This window comes from Callithrix jacchus, chromosome 1, assembly GCF_049354715.1.
Source record: "Callithrix jacchus isolate 240 chromosome 1, calJac240_pri, whole genome shotgun sequence".
NCBI classification, from domain to species: domain Eukaryota; kingdom Metazoa; phylum Chordata; class Mammalia; order Primates; family Cebidae; genus Callithrix; species Callithrix jacchus.
Genome location: NC_133502.1, coordinates 158,675,693 through 158,701,651, shown reverse-complemented (window position 1 = coordinate 158,701,651; position 25,959 = coordinate 158,675,693). Strand labels below are relative to the sequence as shown.

General features: G+C 39.3%; 1 protein-coding gene across 8 annotated transcripts in view; it reads left to right on the top strand.

Moving 5' to 3' along the window:
* TXNDC8 (thioredoxin domain containing 8) overlaps positions 1–25,959 on the top strand; it is a 41,570-nt gene that overhangs the window by 8,333 nt on the left and 7,278 nt on the right. Inside the window, exons 3-6 of one of the 8 annotated variants that reach the window (XM_035254351.3) lie at positions 1,308–1,367; positions 4,053–4,118; positions 23,792–23,857; positions 25,071–25,129. In XM_035254351.3, the coding sequence (XP_035110242.1) occupies positions 1,308–1,367; positions 4,053–4,118; positions 23,792–23,857; positions 25,071–25,129 (251 nt within the window). Of the gene's footprint in view, positions 1–1,307; positions 1,368–4,052; positions 4,119–7,492; positions 9,407–23,791; positions 23,858–25,070; positions 25,174–25,959 lie in introns of those variants that run through there. The other 7 variants (XM_017975444.4, XM_035254370.3, XM_035254363.3 and 4 more) reach the window with 7 other exon arrangements.

The window sequence follows — 25,959 nt, the reverse complement described above, 5'->3', positions numbered from 1 at the left end:
CAATATGTTGTTTGTGAGGCTAACATGTAGTATGCAATAGAAGTGGCAAAAAATGAGCCTCAAAAAGGAAGCTAAGGCCAGATCGAGTAGGATCTTGTGCTATAACTTAACGACTTGCTGTGGAGAGTCAAATAGACAATTTTAAGAAGGATTTTGCCACAATCAAATGTGGTACTTAGAGAATACTTTTGGATAGCAGATGGTACGTTCATCTTAGATAAACAAAAGAAAATATGTTTGGAGATTGCACAAGAATAGGTTGGAAAGACTGAAGGCAGGAAACCCTTCAGGGTAAATGACAGTAATGACATGTTTTTCCAAAACTAGAGCAGTGACTTCTAGAGAAAAAGAAAAGATCAAAGTCAGGAAACATTTTCAAGTTAGATCAACAGATATAAGCCACCAGAAATTCATGAGATATAATTTTAAGCAAACAAATCAAGATGACATCAAGTGTCCATAAGGTATGAACACGGCTATGTGAAAAGACACCCAGGAGCTGACATTTACAGGCCACTGTTGTTGTTGCTGCTGCTGCTGCTGCTACTGTGGCTGCTGCCACATCTGCTTACCCTAGACCCACTACCACCACCATGGTCATTACCACTACCAAAGATGATTCCAGAACAAAACAGAAGTAGAAGAGAATTACTTGTTCCCTCCTCCCAACTTCCATTTCCTGCAAATAATTCCCATTGGAAGAACCTGATTGAAAGTCAGCTAGCAATGGAACTTGGAAAACCTACTTTCCACACATATTAGAGCACAGAAAGATGGCAACAAGTATGCAAAGAAATTAAACTAATGACCAGCATTAAAATGTTGAAATCACTTCAAGCAGAACAGCCTTCTACCACCAGCAGCACCAGCACCTCCCAAAATGCTAAGCAAGAGAAGGTAGAGTATGGTTCAGAGAACTGTATCTCAAAGATCACTGAAGACAGATTCCCCCAACTGCTCTCCCAGGAGAAGGCTACTCTTATCCATTCCTCCTCCACCCCACAAGGTAAGTCTGGACCCACCACCCACATTCCGTTATTTCTTTGCCAACCTTGAAACACTAATTTTCAGTTTGGTTCTTTATGACTCTGCTTCTGTCACTGGTCCTTGCATCATCTAACCTTAGCATCACCTGGCATTTGACTTGATGCTTCAAGCTCTAGGCTGTAGTGAAATACCAGAATGATGCTTAGTCCTCTTTAACAAACTTTTTGTTCATTTTTTTGTTTCTACTGAAGAGATGCTTCTAGTGTATATTTTAATATTAACACCAAACTAATGGGAAATATTTGTTTTTTATTTTGAAGGCAATGTCTGTGAAATACCAGAATGTATTTTTTGCTAATGTAGATGTGAACAATTCTCCGGTAAGAATCTTAAATCTTCCTTGCACATACTCAAAATCCAAATGCATTGTAATTAAATAGCACTGTCTCAGTGATTAATAATATATGATCAATTTAAAATCAAGTAGAATTTCACTTTTTAACATAAACTATAGTAAACTGCCTCATTATGCTCTTGTATGTTTTGTATTACTTTTTTTAAAAAAGGTTAGCAAAAAACAGTTAGCTCTCCTGATACCCCTCTCCCCTCTTATGCTGTGGCAGGCCTCACTAATCAATCCCAGCATTCTTCACCACTTGCTCTGGGCCCTGCCCCAGAATCTTCCTCAGCAGAGTTGCTCTAGGGAGACCATAGCAATCTGTTAACGTTGGGCTCAAGGAAAAAGACAGTTTTCATCCATGTGATAGATTGTTAATCAATTTCTAGAACCTAACTCAGTGCATTACAGACAGCTTAGTGTATTTCGCTTTCCTCTTGCTGTATCTTATGCTTTTTGTGTGTGTGTTGGAAGCATCACAAGAAATTCCCAGAAATCCCTTCTTCCTGTCTCTGAAGCCATCCTTCCTCATCCCATTCCCTCAAAAAATAACCCCACAACCTCAAACAAAATGTGTCTTGTTAATACACACAATGTCTCTACAAATTATTATTTTTAATATTTGTTAATTTATAATGATAAAAGGTAACAACAGATGGACTATCCACATGTTAGAATGCATTTGATCTTGAGAATGAAAAAAATGACATCTACCATTCTGACCTTAAATGATTTTGTGACCTATTATAGTTCAACCTCCATAAATTTCAGTTTCTTAACAGGATAATAACACTTAACAGAAGATAAAATGAGATAAAATACATTAAATATATGGCATGGTGCCTAGAGCATAATAGAAATTCCCTTTCTCCATTTCTGTCAAGCTTCATTAAAGTGTAAGTGTTTAGATTTAGTTGCCCTTTAGGATGAATCATAACCTACAGATTCAGAATACACAGCTAGGATGACTACCTCTTTATCTTTTCTAGATCACAGAGTTTCACAATCATCACTACAATCAATTTTAGAACACTTTCATCACTCCAAGAAGAAACAGAATACACTTTAATAGTTACACCCAATTCCCTTCATCCTCCATCCCCCAAACCTAGGCAACCACAAATCCACAATCTATCTATAGATTTGCTTATTCTGAATATTTCATATAAAGGGAATCATAGAATATGTGGTCTTTAGTCACTGGCCGCTTTCACTGCATACATTTTCAAGGCTCATTCATGTTATAGAATGTATCAGTACTTTGGACAGGCACAGTGGCTCACACCTGTAGTCTCAGAAATTTTGGAGCCCCAGACGGGTGAATCGCTTGCAGCCAGGAGTTTGAGACCAGCTTGGACAACATGGTGAACCGCCATCTCTACTACAAATACAAAAACTTGCCAGGCATGGTGACACACACCTCTAATCCCAGCCACTCGGGAGACTGAGGCAGGAGAATCACTTGAACCCTGGAGATGGAGGTTGCAATGAGCCGAGATCACGCCATTGCACACCAGCCTGGGTGACAGGAGTGAAACTCCATCTCAAAAAAAATAATGGTATAAACATTAGTGTACAAATTTTTGTGTAAACAAAATTTCCATTTCCCTTGGGTATATATCCAGGATTGGAATTTTGGGGCAATATGGTAACTCTGGGTTTAACTTTTTGAGAAACTGACAAACTGTTTTCTAAAGCAGCTGCACCATTTTACATTCTCACCAGCAATGTATGAGAGCTCTGATTTCTCCACATCTTGCCAACCTATGCTATTGTCTGGCTTTTTTATTATAGCTCATTGTCTTTTAAGGTAGAACAAAATGCATAATTGTCTAATGGTAATTTATATATCAGTTGTTGCCCTTATGTGGTCATGAAAAACTATAATATAGTGTGTGTTCAGGTGTGCATGCATGTGTGTGTGTGTGTGTGTGTGCACGCGCGCGTGCGCGCATGCACATGCGCTGTCAGTGGCAGGGCAAGAGATTTAATGCCAGTAAAATGATTGGTATATTAGAGAGAGATGTCCAATTCTGTTGATCCTGTGGGTGACTAATTTTCTTTTGACTCCTAAACAAGAGAAACAAAAACTAACATTTGAAAGTAGTTTGGAGTAGATTAAAACAATTGGAATACTGGTATATTTTCTTATCTTTTGGCTCCAAATCTTTCACAAAGATGGGCAGTGAAGGACCTCAAAGAAAAACATGCGTAAGCTTTACTTAAAATGCTAGATGATGATGCATCCCATGTCTCAAGTAGAGTTATAAAGATTTGTTTACCCTTTTCTATTTTTTGCAATAAGCCATTTTTTATGTTGAGTTCCACTGGGGCCCCTCTTTCACAGGGTTCTTTAATGCAGCTCATTTTGCTATTAAGCATCTATTCTGTTGTGTCCTCCATCTCTTACCCACCTCCTTGTTTTATGGGATGAAAAAGCCAAGGAATGCTGTAACAATCATTTCTTATCAATCGTTTCATGTCAATCATTGTGACATTCCTAGAGGCTTTAAGGATATGTTAGAAAAGTTCATAGCAGGAGAGTCTGTAAAGCGTCAGGTCTCCTTGTACTTTCAGACACACCTCCTGAGAAGTTACCAAAGAATATACTTGGTACAGAGAGAGGACACCAATATTGTAACTTTATGCCCTTTCTTTTCTTTCCCAGGAGCTAGCTGAAACTTGTCACATCAGAAGAATACCCACATTTCAGATGTTCAAGAAAAGCCAGAAGGTAAGTTTCCATGGTAACCAGCATGGTTGAATTAGATGGTAGAACCATCAGAGACCCTCAAAAAAGCCTGTCTACCCTGGCTGGATGAAATAACTACATTTATTTTTAATGCTTAGCAACATAATTATTAGTTTCTGAACTTTACATACATCTTTATGAAGAGTTTTAAAAAGTATGACTTATTAATAAATCTCTCCATTCAGACCATCTGAGGTATCAAGTCCATAAGAATTTTCCCACTATTATCTCTATACTGGGGCAAAACCATAAGACCTGGCACCATAAAAACCCTAGAAGGAAATTTAGGCAAAACCATCCAGGACATAGGAGTAGGCAAGGACTTCATGAACAAAACACCAAAAGCATTGGCAACAAAAGCCAAAATAGACAAATGGGACCTAATGAAACTCCACAGCTTCTGCACGGCAAAAGAAACAGTCACTAGAGTGAATCAGCAACCAACAGAATGGGAAAAAATTTTTGCAGTTTACCCATCTGACAAAGGGCTGAGATCCAGAATTTACAAAGAACTCAAACAGATTTACAGGAAAAAAACAAACAAGCCCATTCAAAAGTGGGCAAAGGATATGAACAGACACTTTACGAAAGAAGACATATATGAGGCCAACAAACATATGAAAAAATGCTCATCATCACTGGTCATCAGAGAGATGCAAATCAAAACCACATTGAGATACCATCTCACGCCAGTTAGAATGGCAATCATTAAAAAATCTGGAGACAACAGATGCTGGAGAGGATGTGGAGGAAAAGGAACACTTTTATACTGTTGGTGGGAGTGTAAATTAGTTCAACCATTGTGGAAGACAGTGTGGCGATTCCTCAAGGCCTTAGAAATAGAAATTCCATTTGACCCAGCAATCACATTACTGGGTATATATCCAAAGGACTATAAATCGTTCTACTATAAGGACACATGCACACGAATGTTCATTGCAGCACTGTTTACAATAGCAAAGACCTGGAGTCAACCCAAATGCCCATTGATGAGAGACTGGATTGGGAAAATGTGGCACATACACACCATGGAATATTATGCAGCAATCAGAAATGATGAGTTTGTGTCATTTGTAGGGACATGGATGAATCTGGAGAACATCATTCTCAGCAAACTGACACAAGAACAGAAAATGAAATACTGCATATTCTCACTCATAGGCGGGTGATGAAAAATGAGAACACATGGACACAGGGAGGGGAGTACTAAACACTGGGGTCTATTGGGGGGAAAAGGGGAGGGCCAGCGGTGGGGGAAGCTGGGGAGGGATAGCCTGGGGAGAAATGCCAAATGTGGGTGAAGGGGAGAAAGGAAGCAAAACACACTGCCATGTGTGAACCTATGCAACTGTCTTGCATGTTCTGCACATGTACCCCAAAACCTAAAATGTAATAAAAAAATAAAAAAATTAAAAACAACAATTCTCCCCCCCCAAAAAAAAAAGAATCTCCCAGAGAAACACATTCTGAAATTCTCACAAAATGTATACAAGTTGTTAACAACACTTGAGGAAATGCTAAGCAAAAACTATCACAAAGCAATATTGCCCAGTGGTTGAGCATGCAGGCTTGAAATTCAGATTCCCATAGTTCACATACTGCTCATAGCACTTCCTAGCTATTGGGACTTGAGTAGTGTACTTAATCTGTTTATATCTTAGTTTCCCCATCTATAAAAACATGGATCATAATAAATTTCCCCTTCATAGAATCAGTGTGATAATTAAATGAGTTAACATGACTCAGGTGTTTAGACCCATCCTGGCTTTAAGTGCTTACTGTGTTACATTAGTTATCTTAAAAATATTAATGGATTTTTTTCTTTTTTTTTTTTGAGACAGAGTTTTGCAAGGTCACCCAGGCTGGAATGCAGTAGCGTGATCTTGTGATCTCGGCTTACTGCAACCTCCGCCTCCCAGGTTCAAGCTATTTTCCTACTTCAGCCTCCCAAGTAGCTGGGATTACAGGCTAGTACAACCACGCCCAGCTAATTTTTATATTTTTAGTAGAGATGGGTTTTCACCATGTTGGCCAGGCTGGTCTCAAACTCCTAGCCTCAAATGATCCACCCACCCTGGCCTCCCAAAGTGCTGGAATTATAGGTGTGTGCCACCGTACCTGGTGGAAACTAATACTTTCTTATATGGCCGGGGACATTGGCAATTTTTCATACTTTATGTAATGTGATTTTGCAAACATATATAGGAGACATAAAATGTTTATTCCCTCTTACACAATTACCCTATTCCTGGGAACTTTTACTACAGAAATACCCTCAAGAAAAATAAACAGCTAAGTATATAATAATAATTGTAGCACTATTTCTAGTTTTAAAAAATGAAAGCAATCTCAGTGTCTTTAAGTAAAAAGACTAAGTGAATTTTGATACATCTACTCTGGATGCAAGTAAAAACAATGTCATAAATGATATATTTCCACTGCTGGTGGGAGTGTAAATTAGTTCAGCCTTTGTGGAAGACATCGTGATGATTCCTCAAGGATCTAGAAATAGAAATCCCATTTGACCCAGCAATCCCATTACTGGGTATATACCCAAAGGATTATAAGTCGTTCTACTATAAAGACATATGCCCACGTATGTTTATCATGGCACTATTCACAATAACAAAGACTTGGAACTAACCCAAATGCCCATCTATGATAGATTGGATAAAGAAAATGTGGCACGTATACACCATGGAATACTATGCAGCCATAAAAAAGGACAAATTCATGTCCTTTGCAGGGACATGGATGAAGTTAGAAACCATCATTCTCAGCAAACTAACACAAGAACAGAAAACTGAACACATGTTCTCACTCATAAGTGGGAGATGAACAATGAAAATATTTAAGCTTTGTAAAGATTACATCTGCAGTATAAAGAATAAAAGTATTTGATATGTTAGCTGCATAATTTTATTTTCAAGTTCTATTTGTAATTATTTGCTGTAATATAGCTGATATAAGATATTTAAATTATTTTTAAATAACACTACATATTCCCTCATTCGGATTTTTACTTGAACACTAAAGTTATTTAACATATGCACTCTCAACTTGCCTCACTTAGATGTCAAATTGTCTACATACCATCTTTTATTATCTTCTCCTTCACTGCCATCTCAGAAATGAGAATGCTTCCTCCTTTCAAAATCAATTTCATCCATGCACCTTGATTGTATTCCCTCCTTTCTGCTTCAGGCCTCTATCCATCAATTACTCTCTTTAAAACTTGGAGTTTAGACACTTCTTTTTGACACCCAGCATCCATTCTCCATTCTCTATCAATAGTACTCTAATTTTCTTCCAAGGAACCATGCCCTTTCCCATTCTTATCCCATGTGCTTCCTGAGGAATCCATCTCCAGGCCTACACCAACCAGTGAACGACATCCCCATCAGAAATGGACCCTTGACTCTAGTCAAGCCAATCCAAGCCAAGCCAGAGCTAATTTCAAGACTTTGCTTAATCAACTAGATAAATAATTTTCTCTTTTCATATCACTGGATTTGAATTTGGGAAGATATGAGTCTGAAACTACTACAGCTTGTCACCATATGAAATGTGAAAATGAATCTACCATACAGAAGAAAACTGAGTCAAGCCAAGAGATACTAATGGCATTGACTGTACCCTGATACTTCCATGCCTGAAGCCTACACTATCCCCATAGATTCTTCAGTTATGTAAACTTTGGGTTGGTTTCTCTGTCACTTGCAACCAAAAAAAATCTAGTGAATACAACTAGTGTTCTCCCAGGCTACTCTCCTTCATTTCATGGTGTAATTGTTAAAAGACTAGAATACATTTACAGTTTCCAATTCTCATTTTCCACTCATTCCCTCATCTATCTATCTATCCTCTTTGAAGTCACCAAGGATCTCCCTGCACCTAATTTAAATAGCCATTTCTCAATTCTGGTATTCCTTGGTTACAAAGAAGCACCATTAACTAATGAGATTCTATATTCTGGAAACTTTCTTCTCTTCTTGCTTTATCTCTGATCCCTCCCTATGTTCTTCTCTGGCTTCTTTGTCTCCTGATATATTCAAATATATCCTTTCTGGATATACATGTTTTTGGTTCAATCCACTTCCCATTTAATGCCTCTCATTTAGCAATGTCATTCCTACTTCTAGTTCCAGCTAAATACTTTTTTACTTAGACAATTGCAATGCCCCTCTCTACCCTCAATTTAGCACCATAGCTCTGTTCTCTCTTTTTTTTTTAAAGATGGGGTTTCACCATGTTGGTCAGACTGGTCTTGAACTCCCAACCTCAGGTGAATCACCCGCTTTGGCCTCCAAAGTGCTTGGATTACAAGTGTTAGCCACCACGCCCACCCCTTTCTACCCTCAACTTAGCACCATAGCTCTGTTCTCATCTCCATATTTGTGCACAGCTCCCTGTATGGCATTCCCTCTTTTAACTTGTGATGCTCTCCCCTTCCATTGCCTTAGAATCGAGGCTAAACCATTGTATTTAAGGCTGGCAACCAAGTTCCTCCATAATTTTGACCCAATCTACTGCTCCAAGCCTTTTTCTGTTTAACTCAGATCTTAACTTCATGTATTTTCTCATATTAGTCCAAGTTCCTGAAGGAGCTCATGTCTGATTTGAAAGCTCAGTGTCTAGAAGAATCCCAAGTGGATAAAAAATACTCATCCTGTGTTGATGAATTAGTGAGTGAGAAAATAAATGAATGAATGATTGAAGAAATGAATGCTTCTGTTTTTTCCCTGCATCCCACTGCCAGCTCTGTCTCCTTTCCTGATTATGTCCTGATACCAATCTGATCACAGCAAGTTTCTCTCCAGTTCAATATGATTTTTTTGTTTCATTCATTCTGCTACTGATACTGTTTGGTGACTGCTGCCACTCAATAGTTTTTATTCCATTCTATAATGACACAAGACTCTGAGTTCTCAACTGATTATGTATCTAAGCTCTTGAACCAATCCAAGCTATGCTTTTGAGGAAAGGCATGGCCCTGCTTGGTCTCAGTTCTGTATGGAGATGGAAGTGCCCTCAATAAGCTGGGGAGGGAAGACTCTTATAAACAATTATATCTTCACTGGTCTCTAATGGTCAAGAGAATTGATAGATCCTGCATTCCAGGGATCACTAAAGATCTCAGATCTGAATTTTCTGCCAGGCAGCTATTAGAAAACAAATTGAACTGAATTGATGGCACTGTCATTAAGATGATTTACACTCCCATATTCTAATCCCAGGGTCACCGAACAAGCCTCTAATTATAATGTGGATACTCATGTCTCTAGAAGTTTTATTGAGGATTGAATTTCTCATTGAATATTACTAACTTAGCATCCTGGTTATGTAGTTTAAAAAAAGCTTGAGACCATTTATGTCACATTATACAAATGAGTCTACTTCTAAATGTTTTGTACATTGTAATCATATCTCTTGACAGAGTCATATCTGGATCAATTTAGAAATCATTCAAAACCACCAGAAAAACTTGTAATATTGACTCCATTTAACAAAAAATATCAATTTTCTGTGCAAAAGACACAAAAAGGAGGAAGAGATCCTAGAGAGAGGGTATTACAAACCGTTTACCTCTTGTGACTCAGCCTGCAGGATTTGGTATCTGAGCAGCACTGTAAGGGCCAGTAAGATCCCCACTACTATTGCCTCCAGAGCTTCAGTTAAGCCATGAAACCTCTGAAACTCTCTGCTGGTCCAACCCCACAGTGACCTGCAAGGAAAGTCACTAGAACCAGAGGAGGCAGATTTGGATGGCCAGCCAAAAAGACATGTTCCTATAAATTTCCTTCCTTTTTTTTTTTTTTTTTTTGTGGAACTGACTAGGAAGGTGTTCATGAACATCCACTGTTTTCCTGGTGGGTCAAGAAAAATCAAATGCACTCTTTTGAGACCACCTCCACAAAGATGTTCCATAAATGTGCTCCTCTCTTTTATCTGGGATAGCACAACTGAACATTGACTTATTGAAGCAGTTAAGTACTGTGTGCCTTTTATTATTTTAAAAAATCAAACCCAGAGTCCAGTTCCTATTAAGGGTACTTACAAAAAATGTCTTACAATTCTGGTAAAACATCTGGCAAAGAGCCACTTGTCCATTATGCCCTTTTAAATGTACATTGTATAAAAAGCTTTATGATAATTTCTCCAGGAACACAAGAGTTAGGAGAATACCCACCTCCCTTGAAAACATGGCTGTCTTCTCTGCATTGGATCAGAAAAGTTAGGGAATCCCTTGGGCTTCTCTTTTTGTCATTGCTGCCAAGAATCTCAGGAGTGCCTCCTCTGCTCAGACACAGTAATCTCCCTTACAAGCAGTTTCCTGGCACTCCCTATCAGCCACTGCCACACTGTAACATCCTTGAATGTTTCATTATTTTTTCTTGCCCTTGATTCTACCTCATTTCAATTATTTTCAAAGTATATAAAACATTAATAAAATAAAACTTGAAAAAATTAAAACAAATGAAGCTATATACAATAACCTAGGGTCATGGTAGACTGTGGGCATTCCCTGGTTGCTGAAGTTTTCATGCAGAGATTGAATGCACATCTGGCATGGATGCAATATAAGCAGTGGCTGAAGTGATGTCATAGTCTTAGGGCCAAAGAGAGCCTAAGCAAATTCCAGGTAATAAATAAGGGGAGCTTGTTCCTTTCTTCTCTATTCCTTAGTGTTCTCATCTAGGACATCACACCATGTTTCAGGAAGATTAATTGTGGTAGATAAAATAATTCCTGTGGTTTCTTCCAGATGGGGAACCCAAAACCTTTACTGGTTTTTGTAACCAGAATATTAAACTGATTTCTCTTGTAAGTTGTTCATAAATTGGATTTATAGACCCTCTTAAAATCTAATAAAGGCTATGAACTCTCTCCCTCCAGACAAAAGAACATATGCACATAACTAAAATGTGAAGATAATACTAGGATATTCGGTGACCCTCTGAAGCCTATCAGTGGATCCCCTGATCCACTGGTGAATAATTTTGGTTCTAGTTCCATTGTATTAATCCATTCTCATGCTGCTAATAAAGACATACCAGAGACTGGATAATTTATAAAGAGGTTTAATTGACTCACAGTTCCACATGGCCAGGAAGGCCTCACAATCATGGCAGAAGGCAAAGGAGAAGCAAAGGGATGTCTTACATGATGGCAGGCAAGAGGGTGTGTGCAAGGGAACCCCCTTTATAGAACCATTAGATCTCACAAGACTTATTCACAAAAACAGCACAGGAAAGACCCGTCCCCATGATTCAATTACCTCCCACCAGGTCCCTCCCATGACACATGGGAATTATGGGGGCTACAATTCAAGATGAGATTGGGTGGCCCAAAGCATGTCACTCATGATTGGTATATGTCTATGGAGTAAGGAAAGAGAAACCAAGAATTAGCAAGTTTGGGGCAACTGCTTAAATATAAGCCAACTATAAAAGTTGGTTCCATCTTTTCATTCTTTGATTATAGAATAAAATAGTTTCCCAAAGCCCTTAGGTTCATTCACAAGAGAGATGGAATATAAGTACATAGAGGCTACTAAGCAAATTAGTCACAAATTAATAATTCAGAAGAACCCATCTGCTAGACTGAGCTATCATATTCAGTGAGAGGAAGCTTGTGCCCTTATGTTTATGAACTGAAAGGCTCTTGCTAAGATTATGAAAGCCACTTCAACAGCACACTCCTTAAAGTGGGTACAGAATTCAAAGAATCTCAAGTGGGTGGTACCATGGTATGCTAGAAAGAGAACAAGATTGGAAGCACTCTATGTCTTCAAGGGCCAGGTAGGGATAATAAGGTGAAATAATACTTTCAAGGAAGATGTTGGTACCTGGAGAATCATATTCCCAAATTGTCCCTGTTCAACTTCATAAAACAGTATTTGATCCATCTCCCAAAAGAGTATCTTCAGCAATTTTCTGCCATTTGTAGAATCAGACAACTGTGGGTTGAGCCCCATGTCTGCCTCATTAATGGGTGACATTGGCAATGTGCATAACCATCCTGAGGCTTAGTTTGCTTGTGAAATGGGAACACCACCTATCTTTAAATGATTGACAGGCAAATTTGTGATATTCTGTCTAAAGTGCCTAGCACTGGTTTTGGTAAATACTAGAGGATGTAGCTATCATTAGAGTCCCAGGATCTAGCTGTGCACACCCATCTCTCTGAAAATATATAAACAAATAGAAATGTAGAAATAAAGTATATGCGAGATCTCTAAGGCTCTTTGAATAACTACAATATCCATTTAAGCCAAGTCATCTTAGCATTCAGGAGTTGCCTACCCAATGATATTTAACCTGTTAAGGATTGTGTTACACACAGAAGTATTCTGCATGAGAAAAAAAAAAAAAAAGAAACCTCTCACGTGGTTTTCAGGACTCTGAAGGGTGCAGATCCCTAAGAGCGATTCCTATCAGCTCCATAAACAATGGATACACTGGCAGAGATTGACTAGAGGAGCACAAGAACTAAGTGAGATGGAACAAAAATGGGCAAGGTGTGGTAACTATTTAGAAACATCTAGCAACCTTTAGCACCATTACTAAAGACATTGCTCTTGGCATTGACAACTGGAAGGCCCATGTGTGTCTCTTCTTCAGGGTAGGGATTAGGCAAGCAAGCCAGGATGTGGCAAGTGTAGGATCAAATCTTACCTTTATTTAAATTTTTTATATTTTGTTCATCATGTATTTTTTGCATTGGGTTTTAATACTTTAATACTTATTAAAATAATATTTATCTTGATTACTGAGGTTTGGGGAGGTATGGTTTAAAATTTTTACCCCAGTCCCTGCCCTGCTCTTTGCCTCTGAATTTTAAGTTGTTGAAATATAGGAGTGATTTGTCTGGTGATTCACCAGGAGGACTTACAAGACTCAGTCGCAAGTTATATTCATAGCTAAGATTTAGTACAGCAAAGAATACAGAGTAAAAGCAGCAGGGAAAAAAAAAGATACACATTGATGATGTCCAGAAAGGTTCAGTAGAGACTTCCTATATTTTTCCTTGTCAGACACATAGGAGTGCTCTTTCTCTAGCAATGAACTTCAGGTACCTGTGTGGTATGGCCCTACTTAGGGACACCACTTTAAGCTCAGGGACTGAGGTCTTTGTGAAAGTAGGCAGGTAGTTGTCACATACACATGTCTTGTGAAAACATTGCTACACAACAGGCCATGGCAGTAGAAACTCAGAACTCCAACAACAAAACCAGGGGCATTTCATCAATATTGATGTTTATACAAAGCAACTTGACACGCCAGCATGGCATGGTCCATCACTCCAGCAATATACAACAAAGTTGTCAATCACTAACACAAAGAACACTTGAAGGGACACATTTCTGGGGTGTGGTGAAGGGTCAGACATAGTTCTCTTGGAGACACACAAGAATAACCAGAGCTGCTACATTCACTCTTTTCTCCCAAGGACTCATGTGGCTAATCACAATATCATCTTTATTATAAGTAGTCATGATGTTAAACTGTGCTCATTGAAGAATGTGGCTAGGAACTATGTCAGCAGACTCCCTACTATTCCCTTAAAGCCTAGATCTTGAGGTGGCCTATCTGTGGGAGAATCTGGGGCTGTAGAGAAGAAATTTACCTGCACAGGTAAAAGAGATATTATTGCTTTGCACAACTATCAAACCCCAAAAATGAGAATAGAGGGTGATGGCCTTCCAGATCTATCTGGGCAGGTTTGGGCCCATTTCCCATGTATTTTTCAGAAAGACAATGGGAAGACAGCATACCTGTCCCTTGAGCAGAGCATCCCCAAAAAGAGAGGATAGGCACGAGCCCATTCCTTTGTGTCAGCTTGACAGATATGCTCACCTCTAAACTTGGGGAGAAGTAAGTGAAGGGATATAGGAAACAAATATTTTCTCAATACTGGGCATTTGAGCAGATTTTCTGGTGGAAACATGAGAACAAGTGTATGAAGGTAATGGCCCCCAAATCATGTTTATCTCTGAGAATAAAGTTCCATCCCACACTTCCAGTAATGGGAAAATGACATCTCCTCTGGTCAGAGTCCAAAATCACTTTTCCTGTTTAAGGTGTGGCTTGAGATGAATTCCCACAACATTAGATGCACACCCTTTTGCCTTTCCACAGAAAACCACATTGTACTGAGTATCTAACTCTTAGGCAGTTACGTGAAGCCTCAGCAACTTCAGTCGATGTCACAGAATAAAAGTTGGTGAATAGTATAAGGGCCAAATCTTAGCCTCCACTTGTTTTTGTAAATAAACTTTCACTGCAACACAGCCATGCCCATTTGTTTATGAATTGTCACTAGCTGCTGTAGCATTACAACAGCAAATTCGAGTTGTTGCAACAGAGATCATGTGGTCTGCAAAGCCTAAAATTGGTATTTTACAGAAAAAAGCTTGTCGAACCCTAAAACAAAAGAAAAGCACTCTTGCATTATTTATGCCACCAATGCTCAAAGAATCAGATCTGTAAGCAGAGTTTCTAAATCTGCTACAAGGAAATGAAAGTAAACTTGTATATTGCCGACATCACACCATTAGAACAAGTTGAGAAGAAGGCCAGTATAGATGAGAAAAGAAACTAACACTGTTTTTATAGGCTTTTGTTCTTGAATTCGAGTGCATATAAATTCAAGCTGCTTCCTTTTTATTTAGCTCCTTCGAAAACTTTAATTGAGCCCTTGCAATTGCAAAACCTGCCTTGAATCTTGTGAAAGTCAAAGGGGAAGTGTTCCAATACCTGCAACAAGATGCAGATGGCTCTGGGAAGAGATGGGTGTGGAGGAGTCAGAGAAAGGGGCCCAGATAGGATCAAACAGTAATTAATGTTGCCCACTTCTCCATGGAAGGTGAAGGAATTTTAAACATTCCTATTAGACATATTATTTTCATCTTATTCATGCCATTTAATGCTTTAAATGAGAATATAATATCATTTATTAAATGATATATTTAATGATAAAATATTATAAAATATCATTTATATAATATCATTTTATAAATGATATTATATTCTTTTTAAAATGAGAATATAATATCATTATAAATCACAAAAATTATACTGTACTGGCCAAGCACAGTGGCTCACACCTGTAATCTCAGCACTTTGGAAGGCCAACGCAGGCAGATCACTTGAGCTTAGGAGTTCAAGACCAGCCTAGCCAACATTGTGAAACCCCCTCTCTTCTAAAAATACAAAAAAAATAGCCTGTGTGGTGTCACATATCTATAATCCCAGCTACTCGGGAGACCAAGGAAGAAGAATCACTTGGACCCAGGAGGCGGAGGTTGCAGTGAGCCAAGATTGTACCACTGCACTCCAGGCTGAGTGACAGAGCAAGATTCTGTCTCATTCTCTTGATCTCAGCAAACCAGAGGTTATAATTTTCATTAGCAGTTATTGCTAGGATTGCAGCAGTACATGAGAAATGAAGGCATTGAGGAGAGAGAAATAAACTTGCTCCCTTAATACTTCAGAGTGAAACATGCCTTTGAGAGGCATAACCCAGCATCAGAATAAAATGAGAAAACACTGTGAACCTTGAATATCTGAGACAGGTCTCAGTTAATTTAGAAAGTTTACTTTGCCAAGGTTAAAGACACTGATCCATGATACATCCTCAGGAGTCCTGATGACATGTGCCCAGGTGGTCAGAGCACAGCTTAGTTTTATACATGTTAGGGAGACATGAGACATCAATCAACATAAGTAAATGAACATTGGTTCAGTCCAGAAAGGTGGGACAACTCAAAGTGGAGAGGGGGCTTCCAGGTCACAGGTAGATAAAAGAGAAATGGTTGCATTCTTTGAGTTTCTGATTAGCCTTTCCAAAGGAGGCAATCAGATATGCATTTATCTCAGTGAGCAGAGGACTAACTTTGAATAGAATGGGAGACAGATTTGCCCTAAGAAGTTCCCAGCTTGACTTTTCCCTTTAGCTTAGTGATTTTGGGGTCCCAAGATTTATTTTCCTTTCACATTTACCCCCTTTTCTATTTAAAAATCTTTTGGAGAAAGCATTTTAGAAGGAAATGAGTCTGGTCTCAGCTTTCATCTGATCTCTCATGGCTAAGATGGTTTATTCCTAGATAGGTAGGTACCAAGTTATTAGGAAAGCTCATTTTTAGCAGCTTGTGAAGTCTCACATCCTATGAAAAGAAAATAGGAGGAGGGGAGAAAAACAACAACAAACAGAAGAACAACAGATAGTGTTAATCTGACACTGGGACCCATATGCAGGTCTTGCATCAGTGTGCCTTTGACATCGGTGATTAATATAGGGAAGCTGAACTTATTTTATCTCTCAAAATTGGTCCTTACAATCTCACATGCCCACCTCTTTTATGATAGTTTCTGGGCCTTGAGGAGTTGAATAGCTTTAACTTTTGGCCCTGTGTCTCAGAAATGGAGTTTATTTTGATTGGCATCTTCTACCAGGCCTGAAGATGAGGCTTTAATTAATGTCAATGTTTAAGATTTAGCAGGACTTGGTGTCCTTTTTAGACCCAGGAGTCAAAGCTCTATAACTCAATATCACAAGGACTTTAAAAGCACATACAGAAAGATGTGAAGATACATGGATTTGGCAATCTTAATTTAAAATTTTTTTTATTTCGGTTTTTTCTAAGCAAACCAAAGCTTAATAATAATGACATAGGAATTGTTTCAGTGAAACATAAAATCTGTTAGGCCAGTTACCAAAGGACAAAACAAAAGACCATCTCCACGGCACAGACTATTATGTTGGAAGAAAAAATTTCCTTTAACTCTTTAAGAAAACATTGTTGACATCAGACCACAACAAATAGAGCTCAAGGGAAAAAGAAACTTATATGAGCTGAAAATGAGTTGAAGGAGTGCTTACTTTATTGTGCCCTTCAAAAAGGGAGAAGAAAACAAAAACAGTGAGGTGCAATAAAAGTTGAACTTTGAGTTAAAAACATTTTAAATATCAAGAGGAAATCAATCCCTTAAGAAAATTTCATCATTCTAACCAATTATTTAGTGTATAAGCATTTTTTACATCAAATCCAAACTCTATAAAGACCATTATAATTTCCCTTTAATTGTAAACAACTTGATCATATAAAAGTTTTTATTTTTATTTTTTTTAATTATCTTACTGTGTCTTACACAGACCATTCATGACATGCTTGGACTTTCTGGTTTGTCTTGAACATCCCTCTTTCTTAAACAACCAGTCATGTTATTCTAGGATTAAATTTACCATACAAAATTCTTTTCATATAAAATTATTTATCGTTAAGCTTTTATACTAAATTATTTATAAAATTATGTCTCATATAAAATTATAGGATTAAATTTACCATATAAGATTCTTTCTCATACAAAATTATTCATCTTTAAGCTTTCTTACACAAAGATGTGTAAATAGCCTTATATTTGCATATTAAAGGAAACAACTCAGGTGAAAATCAGCAAAATTTACATCCTAAAGTATGAAGAAAAAATATCTGGTGTGCTAGAGGGAAATTAAAATGGATTTAATTGCCAATTAAACAAAAAACTATATAAATTATAAAGGCCTTTCAGATATACACAGGCACACACACACACAGACACACACACACACACACACACACACACACGCACGCACAAAGATCCTATGAGTTAGGAACTCTGTAGTTTGCAGATGGACCCCAGGGTTCTTTTTTCCTTAATGTAAATGTGCACAAAGACCATATTTTATTTTACATAAACTCTGGCAAGTAGAGGTGCCATAAAATCTATGGAGTGCTTGAAAGGGGAGTCATTCTCCTTATTTTCTCCTCATTCTTAGATTATTGGCTTCCCACTTTTTTTTCTTAATAAAAGAAACTGAGCTGTGGCCTAGGGTTTTGGGTGACAAATTGATGTGTGCTGCTTGTAAGCAGGACTCCACAGTGTGTCACCACTGAGTTGTTTCTACCCTCTTACATGCCTCAGTTTCTCCAGAGTTCTATTATCTCTGAAAGGGCTCAAAACACTCAGTAATCAGCCCTTATATGCATTTCCTGGATGAGCCTTTTTAAAAATTAATTTTTAGTCCAGGAACTGTATCTCACGCTGTAATCCCAGCACCTTGGGAGGCCAATTTGGGATCAGCTGAGGTCAGGAGTTCAAGACGAGCCTGGCCAAAATGATGAAATTCCGTCTCTACTAAAAATACAAAAACAATTAGCCAGGCATGGTGGTGCATGCCTATAATTCCAGCTACTAGGGAGGCTGAGGCAGGAGAATTGCTTGAACATGGGAGGAACAGGTTGCAGTGAGTTGAGATTGTGCCACTGCACTCCAGCCTGGATGACAGAGGAAGACTCCATCTCCATGAAAATAAATTAATTAATTAATTTAATTTTTGTTAAGAATTTCTCTGTAGGGCTGCTGCATGTCATGGGGGATCAACCCCCCAGACACTCCCACAAGGCCTCTGGTCCCCCTAGGGGCACATTTCAGCTAGGAAGAGCAAAGGTTTCTCTTCAGAGCTAAGAAAATTCAGTCTCTTATAACGAGTTTTCATAGGTAACAGCAAATGCACACAGACAAGCCAAATCAAGATTAATTTTGGGAGAAAAAGCAATGGAGAAGACCCTTTAGAATGCCTATCTGAACTAGAATTAGGATCCTTAAACAACAACTTCATAGGAGAAAAAAATTAAATAACAGTCAAGGCCACTTCCTGTAAACTGTGCTTTCCCTAACTCTGTAGTTCTCATTTGCCATTACACACACTATGGTCAAAACCTCTCACAGTACAAGATCATTTCTTACCCCAAAGCCAAGGAGGTCAGGTCATGCAATACAGGAAAACAGAGCTTTAGACCTAAGAAGAATCTTCCCATGACTCTTGAAACTTTACAAAGAAAACAGAACACCCCAAAAGGGGTGAATGGCACCTTTGTTCTGAATTCTTTAAAGGGGTTCAAGTCATTAGAAGCCTTCTCTAGATTTTTTTGGTACTGTATGTGGCAAAGGAGAAGGAGTTATATGGTAAAAGAAAAGTACACAGAAGAACTTTTTTTTAAAAGACAGGACACAAACACAGAAACCAAGCACATGGTTTTCTGTTTTATTTTTCCTCTTTTGCAGCTGCAAGGAATTTTAGCCCAATTAGAGAGGCCTTGTTACCCATAATTTGGAATTCTCACTCAGATTTGACCAAGTCGGGTAGAGTTGGTCAAATCTCACGGGAGAAAGAAAAGAAAAAACAACAACAATAAAAAAACCCAACAATGTGATCTCTGAGCACTCTAATGGTAAGGAGAAATTAAAACCAGCTGGTTGTTAACTGCAGCCAAGACAAAATGCCAGTTCAGCTACTTACCTAGGGATGAGTTTTGGGCTGAAGAAGCAGGAAAAAAATCAAACGGATTTCCCTGTTGGGAGCAACCTTAGACTCTATAGAGGAGTTACCTGCCTTCCATCATCATGAAAGCAGGAAATGCTGCCTGCCTTGTTGGAAGCAAGTAAAACTCCAAAAAAGGGAATTGTGCAGCCAAATAGATCTTGACCAAATGTGGGGAGATCAGGGATTCTCTGGAGTAGGGTGAGCCCAGACCTCAGCAAATTGTCCTATTGGTTTGAGCCATAAAGTTAGCTCATGATGGTACCAAGCACCAATAGGAGATTTGCCAAAGGTCAGGGGTACCTCCACCCAGAATCCCTTTGTGGTTGCCAAATGTGAACCCCAAACATCTGACACAGGTCTCAGTTAATTTAGAAAGTTTATTTTGTCAAGGTTGAGAATGTGTGCCTGTGACACAACCATGGGAGGTTCCAATGACATGTACCCGAGGTAGTTAGAACATAGCTTGGTTTTATGTATTTTAGGGAGATAGGAGACATCAATCAACATATATAACATGAACATGGGTTCAGTCCAGAAAGGTGGGACAACTTGAAGCTGGGAGGGGTCTTCCAGGTCATAGGTAGATAAAAGATAAATGGTTGCATTCTTTTGAGCTTCTGATTATCCTTTCCAAAGGAGACAATCAGATATGCATTTATGTCAGGGAGCAGAGAGGTGACTTTGAAAAGAATAGGAGGCAGGTTTGCCCTAAGCAGTTCCCAGCTTGCCTTTTCCCTTTAGCTTAGTGATTTGGGGGCCTCAAGATTTGTTTTCCTCTCACAACACTTTTGGGCAGAAATTACATACATCTTTCTTCAAAAGAAAGCTACCTGTGAAATAATCTCTTATCAGTAAGTTGCTCCTTATCCATTAACTTCATCTATTAAGTTCCTATATGCAAAGCCCAATGCTGGATAGGGAGACTTGAATGTAACATTTCCCTTTGGCAAACAAGACAAAGTATAAGAAAGGTAATACCTAGTCGCTGAAACTTAGCTCAGTACAGACCTACAGTCATCAACGGTACACCTACTCTGTGTAAGGTACCAGATTAGATACTAAAACTATAAGGCCAGGCACTGTAATTTATGCCTGTAATCCTAGCATTTTGCGAGGCAAGGCTGGAGGATTGTTTGGGGCCAGAAGTTTGAGACCAGCCTGGGTAAGAGGTCTTTACAAAAAATTTTAAAAAAACGGCCAGTGTATTGGTGTATGCTTGTAGTCCTAGTTATTCAGGAGGCTGAGGTGGGAGGATCACTTCAGCCCTGGGTTTCAAGGCTGCAATGATCTATGATTCTATCACTGCACTCTAGCCTGGGTGGCAGAGTGAGACCCCATCTGTAAAATAAATAAATAAATAAATGGAGAAAAATTTCAGGTACAGTCTTCATCCTTGGTGTAGTGGGAAAGATCGACGACAAAAATTAGTTAACACTGGGATGCCCAGAGTACTATGAGATCACAGGGAAAAGGTTCAAGGAAGTCTTCATGAGTTACTTAAACCATCTTGAAGGATGGTTAAGATTACCAAGTGAAAAAAGATGACAGGAAGTAGAGTTATAAAATAACATGGGTATATGTCAGAAAGTATTTGAATAATAATAGTAAAAAGTTATCCCTAGCATGTAGAGTCCAGCCCTACTAGGGTGGTGAATGTCCCCTATCGCTGTACTGAGGTCTTGGATCTGAGAAATAAGGAGACAAGACATCAAAGGACTGGATAAAAGCAGCTGGGCTAGGAGACCAACGCCACTCACAAGCAGAGACAGGAGAGGCCCCAAGCGTCCAGGCACATCTGTATTTATTAGGTATAGGTTAGGGGGAAGGGTCACGAGTGAGGTCATCTTAAGGATAGTGATAGGGTCAAGACAACCACATGAATGATAAGCAAGAGTCCCCTCCCATTAGGTCACTGAGGCAAGGAGGTGGGCAGTGCACAGTGAAGAGGGTGCAGTGTGCACCATCTCTTATCTAGGGGCAGGCAACTTCTAAGGATTTCTATGGGAGTAGTCTTTGAGTCATCAGCACAGTAGCAAGAGAGCCAATGGGGTATACAGCCACCTATGCGTGATTACACCGGAGGGGTTTTAAGCCCTTGGATGTTTGCTGGATTGCCAACCAGAGGCCAGCTTTCCACAAGAACTGGACCCAAGATACTACAACTCCCTTACAGGAGGAGTGACTCTTGCTCCAAGCCTGCCATACAGTGGGTATCTTTACAATACTAAACACTGCCACTTGGGCCAGCCTGCCACATAGCACATGCCCTTTCAGGGAGGGGTACTACCGCCTGGGCCCTTGACTTCTGTCCTGGTATGGCTGTTTTTTTCCCTAGTACATGCTCCATACTGTGTCTGCTCTTGACACTCCTCTGACTACAGACTAAGATATGATTATATAAAAGGATTATATAAAAGGAAATAAATGCACAGTAAGTTATTCTTCAGACTGTGCCAGGGGTCTGCTTAGCTCTCCTTCCTTGGTACCCAGAAAGGGGATTACCCACACTAGTAGATGAGCTCATGAGAGGATTTTGTCAGTTTTGTTCACAGTAAGTGTGGCTTATAGTAGGCACTTAAAGAGTATTTGTTAAATGAACAAAATGATCCAAGTTCAGGGTTTATGGCAAGAAGCAACAGGGAGGGAGACAGGACAAAACTAGGGAGACCTTGGAAGAAGCTTGTTTTGTGTGGGGGAAAACCGAAGATGTTTAAAAAGAAGGATGGCATGCCTGGATTTGTGGTTAAGAGCTTCAGGAGTGAGAAAGGACCTAAGTGGCACAAGGCTGGAGACTGAGAGAGACAAGTTATGCAGCCATTTCTAAAGTCAGGTGAAAACTGACCAAGGTAAAACGTGGAATTTAGTAGTGAACTTTTCACGTAAAGCCATCAGAATTGTTAACATGAAAAAGACTGGCAACATCAAGTGTTGTCAAGGCTGCAGAGCTGGAACTAGAACACTCATCCTCTGCTGGTAGAGTATAAATTGAAAATATATGCAGGCCGGGCATGGTGGTTCATGCCTATAATCCCAGCACTTTGGGAGCCTGAGGTGAGCAGATCACTTGAGGCCAGGAGTTTGAGACCAGTCTGGCCAAATGGTGAAACCCCATCTCTACTAAAATATAAAAATTAACCAGGAGTGATGGCAGGAGGCTGAGGTGGGAGAATCACTTGAATCCAGGAGGTGGAGGTTGCAGTGAGCTGAGACCTTGGCACTCCAGACTGGGCGACAGAGAGAGACTATGAAAAAAAGAAAGAAAGAAAAGAAAGAGGGAAAAAGGGAGGGAGGAAGGGGAAAGAAAAAAGAGAAAAAGAAAGAAGGAAAGAAAAACATATGCAGTATAATTTCAGAAACTGTTGGATACCTTCTACTGAAGCAGAACCCACAATTCCACTTTTGGATATACAACAGAAATTAGTGCTTATGTATCCCCAAAGATGTTCCTACAAAGATATGGACAAGAACATCCACAGTAGAACGACTTTTCATAGCTAAAATGGATAAACTGTGTTATATTCATGCAATGGAATACCAAGAAACACTGAAAAGTAACTGTAGTTCCACTATCCAGATAAGTCTTATAAACATCATATTGAGTGATAGATGCCAGACACAGAAAACTACATGTAAATCAGTGCACCATATTCCACACCCCCCCAACTTTTTTTGAGACAGAATCTCACTCTGTCACCCAGGCTAGAATGCAGTGGTGTGATCATGGCTCACTTCACCCTCCACCTCCTGGGTCCAAACAATTCTCATACCTCAGCCTCCCGAGTAGCTGTGATTACAGGTGTGCACAACCTGGCTAATTTTTGTATTTTTAGTAGAGATTTTTAGGGGTTTTGCCATGTTAACCAGGCTGGTTTCAAACTCCTGACCTCAAGTGATCCACCCGCCTCAGCCTTCCAAGGTGCTCAGATTACAAGCATGAGCCACTGCACCCGGCCTTCCATCTTTAAAAGTCCAAAACCAGGGAAAATGAATGTATCATGCTTCCTGCCAAGTCTGGTCATTCAGGTAGCCAAGCCCTGCCTATGTTCCCACCAGGAATTCTTATTTCTACACCAGCTCTGACCTCAGATTTCTCAGAGGATTATGAAACTCCCTTCATGCTCCAGAACCACCATCCAGCTGCCACCTAAGTCTTAGCAAACAGAAACTTTCGCAGATCCTTTCTCACACCTTCCTCCCCTGGCCAAGGCCAAAAGAACTAGTTATAAGGGAGATGGTTACAAACCAGGCAGCTCAGCTAAATCATGAAATTCTGTACCCACACTTAGGTAACCCTATTCTCAAGAATCAGAAGAATAATTTGCTGTTACAGAAGTGGAGTCATGAGCAACCCGGTAAGTGAAATGGGATCAAGGTAGAGCTGCAAATCTGGGGTTTACTTTGAAGCAATAAATATAATGAAACACTCAAACAGAATGCTGCTGCCTGGAGAAGTGGAAGCCTTAGATGTAGGGACGGTTTCTCCCTGAAGCACACTGGGCACTGAAGTTAATTCTAGACTTTTACAGACCCTGCCCCAAAGTCCTAATGCCATTCCTGTTGCCGCCTCCTTACTGGAAACTCAAGTTTTCACCCAGTCCCAACCTCATACTCTTCCTTGTCTTCAATCACATAATGTATTTAGCATTAAAGTCTTTGACTTCCATATTTCATCAAACATAACACACTCATGAAAGATGCATTATTATTTATATACCACTAAAAAGTTTTCAAGTGAAATACAACATGCCGTCCACTGTGAAATGCATTCACATTCAGAGATGTGAACATTTGAAAAGAACATGTGTGGGGCAGGGCCCGGTGGCTCACACCTATAATCCCAGCACTTTGGGAGGCCAAGGTGGGCCGATCACCTGAGGTCGGGAGTTCAAGACCAGCCTGACCAACATGGAGAAACCCCGTCTCTACTAAAAATACAAAAAATTAGCCATGTGTGGTGGCAGGTGCCTGTAATCCTGGCTACTTGAGAGGCTGAGGCAGGAGAATCACTTGAACCTGGCAGGCAGAGGCTGCAGTGAGCCAAGATCACACCATTGCACTCCAGCCTGGGCAACGAGAACAAAACTCTGTCTCAAAAGAAAAAAAGAAGAAGAAAAGAACATGTGCTTCTTAGAATCAAGTAATTATAATACTCTTAACTAGGGAGAAGTCCAGGGAATGAGAAATCCCAAGCTGTTTGATTTCAGGAGATTGTGTATATGAATTAACAAATCCTTAATACCAATGTATAAGAGCTCTGAGAAGTTGCAATGATGGAGTTTATTTCCAGCATCATTCTATGTTTTAGATCTTAGATTAAAGAAATAATATGGAGAATTACAGAGATCTGGCAAAGTTTTTTTAGCATAAGTAATTTTGAAAGGATGCCAAATATTAAAATATTATGAATTTAATGTGTTTAATGTGTATTTATATTTCAAGTGTCTTGCAGATGATGGAAATAGGTAGGATTAACTTTTCAATCAGGAATAAAATTCCTTAGAGCCTCAACATTTTTGCAGTACCTCAAATCAATAAATGTTTCACCTTTGTGCATTTTTTCAACAGATTTTTGAATTTTGTGGAGCTGATGCTAAAATATTGGAAGCCAAGATTCAAGAATTAATGTAAGCTGATCTCCAAGACAAAATATACGTGTGACATTTTAAAAGGAAAGAGAAAATATGTTTGTGTTTTTATTTCCAGTAAATACTGTAGTGTTCTACTGGTCTCTTTCCTAATGCTTTACTGATTGAATATCCAAATGCAATCTCACTGCACAATTGCTAAAAATTGTTGCAATATCAAAGATTGTGTCATTTCCATTCTCCAACTTGGCATTCCCACTTTCTCTGACCACATTCCTTGGGCAGTGTTTTTATGACCTTCACAAGAGAGGTCCTGCACAGCTAAGTAATACTAGCTTGTTAAGATTTTCCAGAGATTAGCAAAGATGAAATTCTTCCCAGTGATCAAGGAACAAATAAATGTCATAATGCCCTTGTATACTTTGAATACACGAAAGCCTCCATCCATTCAGCCATTTTTTATGGTTCAAAGTTCTTCACCAATTCATCTTTTTTTTTTTTTTTTTTGAGATAGAGTCTTGCTCTGTTGCCCAGCCTGGAGTACAGTGGCATGATCTCAGCTCAGCAACCTCCACCTACCAGGTTCAAGGATTCTCCTGCCTCAGCCTCTGGCATAGCTAGGATCACAGGTGCACACCACCACACCTGGTTAATTTTTCTATTTTTAGTAGAAACAGAGTTTCACCGTGTTGGCCAGGCTGGTCTCGAACTCCTGACCTCAAGTGATCCTCTCACCTCAGCCTCCCAAAGTGCTGGGATTATAGGTGTGAGCCACCATGCCAGGCCATCATTTTATATTTGAACTGTGTCACTTTTCTCTCTCTCTCTCACTCCCTTTCTAAAATTCTCCTGTAAGCACACATACACAC